The 13,171-nt window shown below is 37.9% G+C and overlaps 1 protein-coding gene across 9 annotated transcripts in view; it reads right to left on the bottom strand.

Moving 5' to 3' along the window:
• The window catches only part of picalmb (phosphatidylinositol binding clathrin assembly protein b), a 29,529-nt gene extending 24,564 nt beyond the window's left edge, over positions 1-4,965 (bottom strand). For 6 of the 9 annotated variants that reach the window (XM_032545193.1, XM_032545194.1, XM_032545195.1 and 3 more), the window contains exon 1: positions 4,252-4,381. In XM_032545193.1, the coding sequence (XP_032401084.1) occupies positions 4,252-4,381 (130 nt within the window). Of the gene's footprint in view, positions 1-4,251 lie in introns of all 9 variants that reach the window. The other 3 variants (XM_032545192.1, XM_032545200.1, XM_032545199.1) reach the window with 3 other exon arrangements.
• Positions 4,966-13,171: the final 8,206 nt, after the last annotated feature.

Genomic DNA, 13,171 nt, shown 5'->3' with positions numbered 1-13,171 from the left:
TTTGCTCTTTTTTATATTACGCAACAGCTGCAGGTGTTTTTAACTCAAGTATTGACAGAAGAAAATTACACCCGTCAGGATAACACATTCTGCTGAGCGATACATCTTCCCGAAAGTTATTGCGGTAAACGATGATATTGTTGTTTTGAGAAAATCTTTCAGTAACATAATGATAACAATGCAAGAACACATTCTCAAAGATCAATGAACTTGAAATGCTAATGAACATTTGACACTGGAACTGGAAGAAATTTTAAAAATATACAAAATAAATAAAATGAATAATGAATTCTCTGAACAAAATTGGCCTTAAAAAAAAAAGAAGAAGAAGAAGAAAAAAAAAAGGCTAGTTGATACCGTTGCACCAGACTGAAGAGTTTTGTCAACCAGTTTTGGGAAGGAAGAGAGATAAAAGACAAAAATTATAAATCATGGAAATGATTGACTTTGTTTTGATTTATCAAAACAAACGATTAATTGATTGATTAATTGATTAATTGATTGATCACTTATTGCAACAGGCCTATGGAAAATAAAAACTTATAACATATACCATTTTTTATGCTCTTCATAAGTAACTAAACTTATCTACTTTTAGTGGCACACCTATTCACAGCATGATGACATGCATTTCTTCCCTTATGTAACAGGAAGACAGCTGGGTTTCCTTCACAGACACAAAAGAACCTTTTAAACTTTTCATAAGTTCCTCCTGTTTGCCACCACAAGCAACCAAAAACCAATAATATGTTAACATGATAAAAAAATAAAATAGCTACTAGCTGCCTTAGAATAAGCTAGCAGTCCGACAACATTCACTCATCTCACAATTAGGGGGCAACCTCAGCGACAACACGCGTGCAAAACCTGCGACATGCAACACAATAACTTATTATAACCAGCTCAGGGAGCCACTTTCAGCCGTTTCAGTCCACAAAGCGCTGTGATGAGTTCGCAGTCTGACAACACACAGGGTTTATTGTGACTGAACTTCACCCATCACACTGGAGCGCCAACAAAAACCACCTTTATTGCTGCCATTGCGTTTGCAAGCAACCGTCGATATGCAGAAAATTGCACAATTGCTCTTGTGCCGAGCAGAGGCCGCCTCTTCCGTGATTCACGTGAGAAAGGAAGCGCCTTCCGCAACCCTGGGCCACAGTCTGTGTCCTTACAGTCACCTCCATGTTTCTGAAGCAGAAAACCACAGCTTGTATCGCATTACCCACACAGCAGTGCATGTATCAGACATACATTCCAGGTCTGTGGATTTTTGTTCTGTTTTTATGTAAAAATTCACTCAAAGTAATGGTTTGCTCCACAATTCCTGTATTGGTTTTTTTATTTTTTTGATGGTTTAAAAATCGAGTACAAATATCTAACAGTACGCTAGCTTGAAACATCATAAAGACAAAAAGTGATTGTGCACAAAATGAAATAAAATGTCTAGGCGAGGCATCAACATAACACGGAAAATCAGGTCTTTAATTAAATGTTGCTTTGCATTTAAAGTCAACTTCTTTATTGTGTCAAAGTTGTTGTTGACATAACATCCTCTTATTTGAAAGGGGCAGTATTATGTATTCTTCAGCCATATTGTGCAATTTCATTGCAAAATCAACTTACAATGTTACTTTAATGCTGTATGTATTAACCATGACTTTAAAGAAATTTGACTATGCAATTTAACGCCATAAAATTGAGCCCCTGTCTCTTTAAGAAGCTCTTGCTCTTTCTGACACTCCGCATTCAGGAAGTCATCACAACAATTAAGCCTTTAACAATGTTTTACCAGCATTGCACTTACTTGAGAAAGAACAAATCATTCAATGCATAGTTAAAAAGTTTGTCCCAAAGGGAAGAAAACAAATTTTTTGTCATTGAACCAGTGTGGAACATTTTATTTACAAAAGGAAATGGTATAAAAGTTGACAATTAAGAAAATTAATCTATAAAAAACATAAAAATAACATGCTAAGAGAGATGTACTCTATTAGCATTTCATAAAGTAGGGAAAATGTATGACAACCAAAACCTTTGCTCCCCATCAGGCCCCCACTATATTCACCAACTTATATCCCCGTCATCCTCCTAGAACTGACTGAAAATGTCAGGTACGAAACAACCTAAACCTAAACTGAACACAAATTGGCAAATGAGGGGAAATTACATTTATAAACTGTTACTCTAATATTATATTTTATATATAAAAAAAATTAAGATGGTGACATTTAATCATAGGATCAAAATATTCTCCTTTCACACATATTTCTGCTCCAATTAGTGTGTTTTGCAAGAAATACAGAATAGTACTCAATTATATGGTGAGGCTGCATTTGACCTTTTTTTACTGACTTACTGATAAATGCTTATACGCTAATCATAAAGTTGGATAACAATACAGTTTGATCCATCTGTATATTATAATTTTCAAGCAGAACGTCAACTAAGCAAAGGAATTCACCCAAATTAACATTTTGTGCACTTTCACTAATCCAATGTTAGCTCTAAAATTCATACATTTGTATTTTGATAGTCTGAAACCTGTTTAAAATGATTCAGTTCTGGCTTGACTTGTACAAAAGCTGATCAAAGGTATTCCTTAAATCTAGTTACATTTTTTCTGACCACTGACAAAAACGGTTTCAATGTAAATTGAGAGGAAAAAAAAAAAAAAGAAAAACAATGACGAATTTCAGAATTCCAAGCTCTGTTAATTTTTAACTTTGTTAAATTTGACATTCCTTAAAATCAATAGTGTTCCAGAAACAATAATATGTTCAGATACAGAGCTATTTTCAAAATTTTGCTAGCATGCATATTGAAAGCAATTAAGCAAATAATATTTATCCAATTGAAAAAGGTATTGCTGAACATTTTACAGTAGTATCCGAAACACCCAAATTATTCAAAGCATTTTGATACATCTTGAGTTTTATGCAAAGGGGGCCTACAGCTCAGAAAAACAAAAACAAATAAATTGTAAAGATCAGAAAAGGAAGCTCAGTGGAGCTATAAGAGCTGTTGGGAGACCAATATATTCTGCTCAATGTCACCAATAACCTTGGGAAAGCTCTTACTATTACAGTAAATTTGTAGAAATTCAACAAAAGTGCTGAAATTAGTAGAAAATCAGTACAATCTAATTAGTTGCTCTAAACTATAACAATTACTCTACTTTAAAACTGAATTCATGCATAGCCAGGCCTATAATCCAGATATAAAAGACCCAAGCTCAAACAATCCTAGGAAATAAGTTATTACTTCTTAATGTTTTCCAAAATAAGTACAATGTGCACAAAATGTGTTATAGAACGCAAACAAGAGCAAAAGTTCTGAAAATAGCTCAAAGGATGACTAATGGTATAACTTTCAGACTATGCTCTCTAAAATGTGGACAACTTGGGCATTTTTTTACTAACTGTGTACATTAAATTTCTCCTTAAGCCTCCCAAAACTTGCAACAGGAGGTAATAATGTTAACTGGGTTAACATTATTATAGCCCTGGTTTCAGGTCGCAACTTTTAGTTTCAGAGAAATGACCTCAGGATGTTGGACTTTAAAATGATATACTTTTCATAATTTCTAACCTACACACATAATCTTTATATCACATTACATTATTTTGAATGAGCTTTTAAATGAAATAATTTACTTTGACAAACACCTGTCATAAAATGAACACTAACCCTTACATGGCTGCTTGAAAGCAGTGAAATAGTCATTTACTCAAGTAACAATTTGTATGCCAACTCCATCTTAGGAGCTGTATCAATCACTCGTTTTCAATTTTTAAAACATATAATGGACCCAAATCGGGAATTTTGATATTTTAAGACCCGTAGAAACAACGTAGTGCTTTGTAATGTACAAAGCACCACGACATAGCTTGACACACGTTCAAGCTATGTGTCAAGTATTGGAGACAGAACCAGGTAGCCTGATAAGCTAATATGACAACTAACGTAATGAAAGGAGTAGAAAACACTACTGAAGCGTTAATACAACATACTATAGGATCAAGACAAATTAAACACCCATTATTAGAATATCAACAAGGCATGTGGTCGCCGTGAAAACATTGTAATCCCCCTGTCATGAGCAGCATCTGCTAGCATGTAGCCTCCGGTGAGGCTTTGAGGCCTTCTCCTAGCTTCCACCATCGCCATAACCGAGCCCGGTTTCATTTGGGAGCAGCTACGCCGTGGTTTTAACTTTCAACCAGGAGCGAACAGTGCAGATATACTCACAATCCAAATGTTTCTTCTTTGGGCCCATAATTTCGTGCGTGGTGGCCTTGCATACTGTTTTCGACACCGCGGATCCCGTTACACTGTGCTGGGCTGCCGTTATCCTGTCCGTAATGCTCTGTCCCGACATCTTCGCTTTACTCAATGAAACAAAAGACTCAAAAAAATGTGAAGCCCGAACGGCTTTAGTCTCCGAAGTTAGATTTTCGTTTCCCCAGCTGTTTAAAAAAATGAAATTTGATATCCACCTCCTCCTTAGCCTCTCAAGACCCCCCCTTTTTCCCACCTCGCTCGGAGGAAAGAAAAATCAAAACTAGGCTATGGCAGCCGCGGACCAGGGGAGGGCGGAATATAAAGGAAATCGAAATCTGACAACAATAAATATATATAAAAAATATATAGACTAGATTTTTTTTTCAGCCAGGGTCAATCCCGATTCATTCGGATTTTAAAAATGCCAAGACAGAGAGGTTTCTTTCGCTGACTCATTCGGCCCGGGTCTCTGTCTCGCTCTCATCCCGATGTAGCACACCGGATCCCTGCCTCCGCCGCTCCGCAAGTCGTCGTTGTCGCCGCCGCTCCTCCTCCTCTCCCTGTTCTCCCTCCTCCTACTGCCCGCTGCTGCTCAGCGTCAAAGCGCCGTGAAAGGAGGAGAAAAAAAAAGAGGACCTCTGAGAACGGGAAATGGCGGGTCTGTTCTGCTTGGCTCTCATGAACACCACCCAGCAGCAGGCCTACAATCAGAACCTGCACGGCTCGGTTCTGCAGAACACTCCGCGGAGAATGTGTGGCTGTGCATAGACCAGCTATGTGGGGGGGAAATAACCAAATTCTCAATCTGTCAAGCCTAGATGGATGAAGCCTGTGCTCAATCTGAGTAATGGATGTAGCTCATTGGGAACCAACACAACAGGCCTAAATGAAAGAACGAACCAGAACGTTCTGGTTCATTCTAAATAAACTTAAGTGTATTTTACATGGATTTTACGTTAAACACAAACACAAAGGGGTAAACGGTTTCCAAAATGTTGCCAAATAAATCTAAAAAAGTGGTAACCATTTTTATTCACCACCCCTTTTATTCCAATTCCCCTCAATAAAATCCAATCCATCTAACTACCTTTAAAAAAAATGAGCTAATTAGCATAGTCCACCTGTGTGTGATTTATTCTCAGGATAAATGAAGCTCTTTTGGAAAGGCTTGTCCATAGGGACCAAACACAGCATAGGTCAATGTTAAAGTTGTGTTGAGGTTCAAGTCCGGGTTAGGTTATAAAACACTCTAGAGCTGTGCGGTCGACCTCAGGTGTGTGTCTTCTACCCACTACTCTGGTCTCAGGTTTTGCAGATGCCGCCATCGTTATTGGTCTGATCCAGAACAATGATGCTTCCACTTACAGACAGGAAGTTGAACAGCTAGGGCACAGGTGTGGTCTGAACCAGCTGCAGCTTAATCCGCTCGAAACTGTGGAGATGATTTCAGACTTACTGAGAACGAACACCCGTCGTCATCCATGACATCATGCTCACTGTGGATCACTTCAGATATTTAGGAACCACCCCTTTCTTGGGATCTGAGTTAGCCTTACACTGCTCGGTAGAATAGTAAAGTTTGTACTTTTTGATGCATCTCGACAAGTACAACCTTCCACAGGATCTGCTGGTCAACTTGTACACGGCCAGAATCTGTACTGAATCTTTCCTGTGTACAGGTCCAAACTCCAACAGCAATCAGGTCTGCAGAGTGGATAATTGTGGCAGGCATTCCCTCTATACAGGACTTGTTCAAGTCTAGGGTTAGAGAAAGAGCAGCATGGGCAACCAGCATCTTTGCAGACCCCACACATTCTGCACACAATTGGTTAGACTTTTACCTTTAGCTCAACGCTATAGATTGATTATAGATTACTGTTAGCAAAAACCAGTCTCCACTGCTTCTTCTCCCAAGATGTCTCTGATGCACACAACCTCTCACTGTGTGCTTTATATTTTTCCTCTGTACGTGCATATAAATATATTCAATGTCCGTACATTATACATGTGAAACCAAGGTCAAATTCCTTGTTTGTGCACACAATTTTGTTCACTAAAGACGTTTCTAATTTCAGTTCATCATCTAAAAATGGAACGAGTAACGCACAACAGCAGACCTATAGTCTAGGCAGTCCAGCTAAACTCCATATGTGGAAGGATCTGTCAGTAGGATTAGTATTAATCAGTCAGGGTTTTTTGTATGAATGATGATGTGGGCAAGCTTTATTCTGCACCCCTTGAAATACCTGCCAATTTATTGCACTGTTAAATATAAAAAGATTACTCTACAAAACCATCTTTTCAATAACTTTGCTAGTAGTGTTTTAATTTGGCAGTTTCTCTATAACTTTCAGTTTCCCAATGTGTTCTAAATGCCTTGACAGCTTTAATTCTCAGTTTTTGTGTTTTCTAAAAGTAAGAGTTATGTTTTCGCCAATCTCTCTGTGTTTTAAAGAATCTGTGCTCCGTGAAAGTGATACTGTTCAGGTTTGATGAGTCTGCATAGACTGTTTGAGATGTTGAACTTTAGGTTAATCAAATGCCGTCCAGAGTTCTTAAAACCTCAACACCAATATAGACTTCGCTGTTCTGCGTCATTAAAAGCCATCAAATAAAATATTATATAAAAATAAGCAAGAAAAATGAAACAGAAAACTTGCCTGGGTTGCAACTGATTGATGTTTTTTTTCCCCAGGAGAGGCAAGATAAGAAAAAAATAATAATAAACCACACAAATTTCCCATAGAGTTTACCATAAGCCATGTGAGGAATACATCCAATATGTAGAAGGGATTGCTCTGGTAAGATGTTACCAAAATCAAACCTTTCAGTTGATTAGCAAATGATTTTCTGCTTAGAACAAACACTGAACACTTCTTCTTCTTCTTCTTCTTCTTCACATACGCACTAAAGTCACATAAAATTCCAACAGAATACATTGAAGTTTGTGTTTTCAACGTGACAAAATGTGAAAAGGGAATGAATACGTCTGGCGGTGTACGTACCTACTACTTCATAAGTCGCTTCTGCATTTCAGTGCGACAGCATTGGGGGTAACATTCTTCTCTAAGCAAACTAAATGAACACCACTCAGAGGGAAGCCCAGCACTCCGAGGTCGCAGGTGGCATCTCTTGCTGTGCTTCTGCATTGGCGGGGAGTGCAACTTCAGTGCCAGGGAAGCAAGCAGGATCAATACACTCATTCAGAAGGCTGGTATCATTTGTGGTTGGAAGCCAGAGACCTTTTGATTCAGTGAACAAACGGCTCTCCTTCACCCACAACCCATCCTGAGGCTCGTCATGACTCGCAGCACAGAAAGATAAAGGCCGCTTTAAGAAATCTCTCCTGCCTTCAGCAACCGTCTCTTCTTTGGCTTGTTGCGTCTCTGCGATGGTGGCGATTTTTACACATAGGTCAACAATTTGTGCGACTGATACTGGATGTTGGTGCATCAGGGTTAATGGGTCTGGAAACAAAAATATCATTATTGGCAAAAACCTGTGGAAACCACGTTTTCTTCAGGTGCGCGGTTGCTTTTAGTAAGTTATTCAGTAAAATTATATGTATATTTTTTGGTCTTTCTTTCAGACAGCATTTTGAATTTTCCATGTTAAAAAAAAACATAAATTTATACGTAAAGTTCACAATGTGCTTTATTAGTACAGACCCTTCTCCCTCCTCTACTGCAAGTGTCAGTACAATGTGAAAGTTGGATAATGTCGCTGCCACATGATGTACACACAGAATCACAATGCTGGTTATTCAAATACTTTATTACAAACTGCTTGTAAGAATCCATTGTACAGTGCAGAATGTCTACACAGTTTTTAAAAAATGATTATTTTCTTGAGCAAATAGAATCCGACAGGCTCAGCATGCGTTCGTATTCAACTCCCCTGAGTCAATAACCTGCATTTACAGCTAGAGTATTTCACATTTTCATTAGCTTTGGCATTTTTGCTCATTCAACTTTGAAAAACAGCTCAAGATCTGACGGTTTGAATGGAGATTGTCTGAAAAGCAATTTTGCAAGTTTTGGTACAAATTCTTCATAGGCCTGTACTTTGACTGGGCCATTTTAACACATGGATATGCTTTGATCTAATAGCCTATTTTAACTCTGCTTGTATTTTTAAGGTTGACCTGCATTATGCGTTGCTTTCTCTTGGTCTGTTATAGAAAATCCAGATGAAACACAATATAAATTGTGTTTTGTAATGTGATGAAAAATGGAAATGTTCAAGGGTTGTGAAGGTCATGCCAGTTTAGTATCTCAGTGTATTGCAAGCGTGGCTCTTGTCGAATGTTATGTTATCTGTGCTGAAGGCCATGATACGACCACATAACTCCTCAGAGTCTGGTATTTGGATTGGTTAAGTAATAATCTTTTGTATCCTTCTTTGTACCAAGCACTATTGACGTTTTCAAAGCAAAGATCTGGAATACTGATTTGCCTGACCTCAATTTCGTTTTTGCTTCATGCGACAATGACCTTTACCCAGATGCTTTTAAAACATCTGCTGCTGTAGCTGCATTGCTTTTTGATTAATACAATTAAAGTTTAGGTCAATGTGAGGATCAGTGTTTTTTTTTATTGCTTTTTGTTTTAATTTCAATAACTGCTATTTTTGATTTTTTTTTTTCTTTTCTGATTTCATCTAACCGTTGAGGTATTTCAAATTTTCTGTTGTTGTTCCGTAAGCAAGAAAGAAATTAGCTTAAAAAACTAACATTGTACAACTATTGTAATCGCTCAAAATAACCTGATAATTTGTAGAATTTTTTTGTACCAAAATGTAGCTTCTTACATTTTCATTTAGTCTTAAATATCCCCACTAACCTGGACCCGGCCCACTTCACTTAAAGAGAGAGAAAAATCCCTCCCCACATGCTGCAGTCCCCACCCGGCTTCATCTACTCGGAGCGCAAGAACACCTTCGCAAGAATTTTGTTTATTAGTTTCACCTGGGCATTTAGCTCAATCTTGCCAAAACAGGTTGTGGCGAAGCGGTTGCTGTTGGACCCACAAGCAGGTGAGTTTCTGACAGTACAACAGCAGCCTTTGTGCAACACGCGAAAACAACTATTGCAAACAAAGGCCACAATGAGGTGTGCTGATCCCCTTACTAATTCACACATGACTAGTCAGCCAGTTTCTCCAGTGACTGGAGAGAATTCGCTGTGCTTCAATTTTTTCACATTTTATGTTGCAGCCTTATTCCAAATTGTATTAAATGAGTCTTTTTCCTCAAAATTTTACACACAAATACGCCGTTATGACAATATGTGTGTGTGTGTGTGGGGGGGGAAACCAACACAATTTATAAAAGTATTCACAACCTTTTACTTATGTATTTTCCAGGCACATGGTGCAATTTTGTAGCACAATCAAGTAACAATGTTACCTTCAATTGTAAAAGCTGTATACATCAAACATGACTTTAAATAAAGTTGACTTCCTAATTTGACGCCTTGAAATTGGCCTCTGTCTCTTTAAGAAGCTTCCAACAGTGATTCTCATTTTGCCGTTTACAACCTTTGTTAGGGCTGAGAAGTAGTTTGAATGATGAGCTCAGCAAACCTGTGGTTTTGAGCTTCACAGTAAAAGCTGTGAATAATAAATTTGATTTCTTGGTTTTCTATTTTTAATAAATTTGAAAAGCGCTTACAATTACTTATGCACGCTGACATATTGAGGTATTTGCGTGCAGAATTTTGAGGAAGGAGATAAATTTGATAACATTTGGAAGTGAGGGGCTGCAAGTTCATTAATGATCCCGCTGTCGTTGGGCTCGTGACAGTGAGGATGATTCAGATTTCAGAATAAAAGTACATTCTGGTGCGTAACACACAATTTGACCCTCAGTACAACTACAGGGACGATTACAGATTTAATAAGAACTGTTCTCAGCAAGACGTCTCATCGACCATCAATGATCCTGAGGTGGAGAGGACTTGTCAAATCTTTGCAGATTTAAAAATGTCACCATTTCCGTCCTTGCCACGACGAAATTCTGGAAAGGTTAGCACCAAAAGCGCATTTTATATTGCGTAATTTTCAGGTTTGGCAATCGACGGCTAATGAAGCTGGACGCTTCATCAGGTTTTTCCATCAGTGTTAGCTGTTTTCTTTTGCTCCATCTTCTTCCAGAATTTTCAGAATTGCTGTTGCCAGCGATTAGATCTTATTCTGTGCTAATTAGTCTAATGCTTTTCTTTTACAACTAAGATCCTAATATAATCTTGATACCCATTTAAAGATCAGAATCTGCCATGTGTTGTCAATCACTCACTCTTTCCATATATTTATCTCCAGGACTAGTTTTGACTGCCTGTAGTTGTGAAATTTCCTCTTGCAAAACATGTGCAGGAAGTGTTAGTCATTACTTTCTATTTGCCACTTTTTATGGCTGAATAAGCACCCAAGTGATTTCCTGCAATGTTTTGCAATGCACTTTTTTTTTTCTTGTCCAAAGTCCACCATGTTAAAACACAGTAAGCATCATTTAAAGCATGGCTTCAATTTGAATTTCTACATACCGCAGAATTGGACCGTCTTGCACATTTTTGCTTGTTAGTATATTATATGTCATACTCTAAAATCTAAAATGCTTATCTTTGCTTGGTCGCCAAGGGACCTGTGCTTTTCTCCTTTAAAAAAATAAATAAATAAAATATGGTAGTAAAAAAAATTGCTGTTCAAGTTTTCCAAATCTGATAAAAAAAATTTTAAAGAATATGCTAAGTGTGTAAATGTTCTTTTCTGATACGGTTTAATGCACTTCTGTTTGTAATTTTACTTGATTGCTGCAAAGAGTGTTTAGAAAAGTGCTATTCAAATAAAATGTATTATTGCACATGTCTAATTGGAAGCATTTTAGGAAAATAATGACTACATAAAATAGATGAGAAGTGATTGAATCTCCTTGATGTCCTCTCTGCGTGAAGTGTCATTAAGCTGGCTCACCTGCTCTGGTTCTGCCCAATATTTACTGAATTTTAGACTACAGTTTTTCAGATCATAATCATGGAACATCAAACCCAATCACAACCTGAAAACAACTGGGTGCTTCTCGGCGTCACGTCGGCTTCTGCTCTGTGTTCACATGGCTGTGAGTCTTGGGATGGTGATGGCAAAGAAGCAAATTGCATTCATTTAGAAATGTGTTATTGAACTCAGTTTTGCATGCTGGCTAAATGAGATGTTGGTCGCACTATAAATGACCAAACAACCCAAGAAGCCATGACAAGTTTGAGAGAATGTGAACAGTCATTATATTGTTCCCCACTTGAAGGGATAGCTTTAAACTTTATGAGTTTCATTTTGCATAGCTGTTTATTTTTAAGAGTTAAGCCTTTTTCATGAATAGATATACTTACTGTAACTGCTTTTTGGTTAACACTGATTAACTTTGTTGGAGTTTTCAATATTGATATAGAGTTTATCTAAAAAGGGAATATTATGTCATGTTACAATGTTAATCCTTCATCAAAAACAATGAGTGTCGCTTTGATTCTTTCGTGCACGTTTGATAAATCCTTGAATCTCCCGTGGCAACCATACAGGGGTGCCTAAACGCTTACTCATACAAAGCTCCGCCCATTTCCACAAAGCTGCAGACTTTTTTATTTCCTTCAGTTGACAAAGATGTTTTCTCAATTTCAGTTTTAGTTATTTCGTTAGCTTTAGTTAGCCGTAGTCACCTTGCACTGGACAGCAGATCCCTGAAGTTATGAATTCAATCAGAAGTTGTGTGCATTCTGTAGAACTATTCCCACGTTTGAATTACGTCTTGCTTTAAAATAGACTTACTGTTCAATGTTGCTCAAATGGCAGCCGAGCCTTCATGAGTAGGAATGAACTCACGAGGAGAATTTACATTCAAATGGACTAATTTCTGAATATCAAACAGTAAAAAGTCTTAAATTAAATATCTCGCATTCCATGCATGTCTGAAAATGCCTCATGCGACCCTTTTCTTGCAGCCCGGTTCGTAAAAGCTGCCAGGGCGCGAGGCGCTTTGAGCTGCAGCTACGACAACCAAAGAGTCCACTGTGAAAGCTTGATCTTTGAGGAGGGATTTCAGATTTCCTTTCCTCCCCGTTGGCAGCCGTTCTCTTCCGAAGAAAGACAAGCGGTCGACTTGCAGGGTTCTTTGCTAATTCAGCGCACGCACACCTGCCAGCTAATAAAGGTTTACTGACACACTGCTCACCCTGTCCACTCCTTTCATTCGCACCAGATCAACCTTGTTTAGTAGCGAGATGGAGCACACGACTTGTGCTGGTGTCGTTGTTGCTAAGAGTTGCAGATATTTTCAGCAGTTATTTTGGTGTGGACCTACACACAACGTGTTCTATGACGTCTAATTTTCTTGGTGTCGATCAAAGTTGTTGAAAGGTCAGCCATTAACAGACCAAACATCCTGTCGGTCGCAAGCTTAGATGGAAAATGTCTTTTTCTCCATTTAAATATAAAAGTGTTAAATCTTTCCTTTGGCAAGATATTATACCGTTGACATTTACTAGTCATGATACGCTTACATCTGGAAGAACCGAAAACCAAAAACACAGCAGTTTTTGAAAAACATCTGCCCCCCCCCAAAAAAATAGCAACAACGAAAAACTATTTTAATATGGGTTAGTTTTATCTGGATCCCCATTTGTTGCTTCTACTCTTCCAGGAATCTAAACATTCAACATAAACAACTAGAAATACAGAACACACATAGATCGCATACTGAATAGAAGATAAAAATAACTACAAAACTGAACAGATACAAATGTAAAATAGAGGGGAAAATCAAAACAAAAGGATGTTCACAAACTATGAAAAACATATGCAGTCAATATAACACAATGTAAGATTAAGAAAAATCAATTAAC

This window comes from Xiphophorus hellerii, chromosome 18 (assembly GCF_003331165.1).
Source record: "Xiphophorus hellerii strain 12219 chromosome 18, Xiphophorus_hellerii-4.1, whole genome shotgun sequence".
NCBI classification, from domain to species: Eukaryota; Metazoa; Chordata; class Actinopteri; order Cyprinodontiformes; family Poeciliidae; genus Xiphophorus; species Xiphophorus hellerii.
The sequence above is the reverse complement of the archived record's forward strand: the minus strand, read 5'-3'. Positions and strand labels throughout refer to the sequence as shown.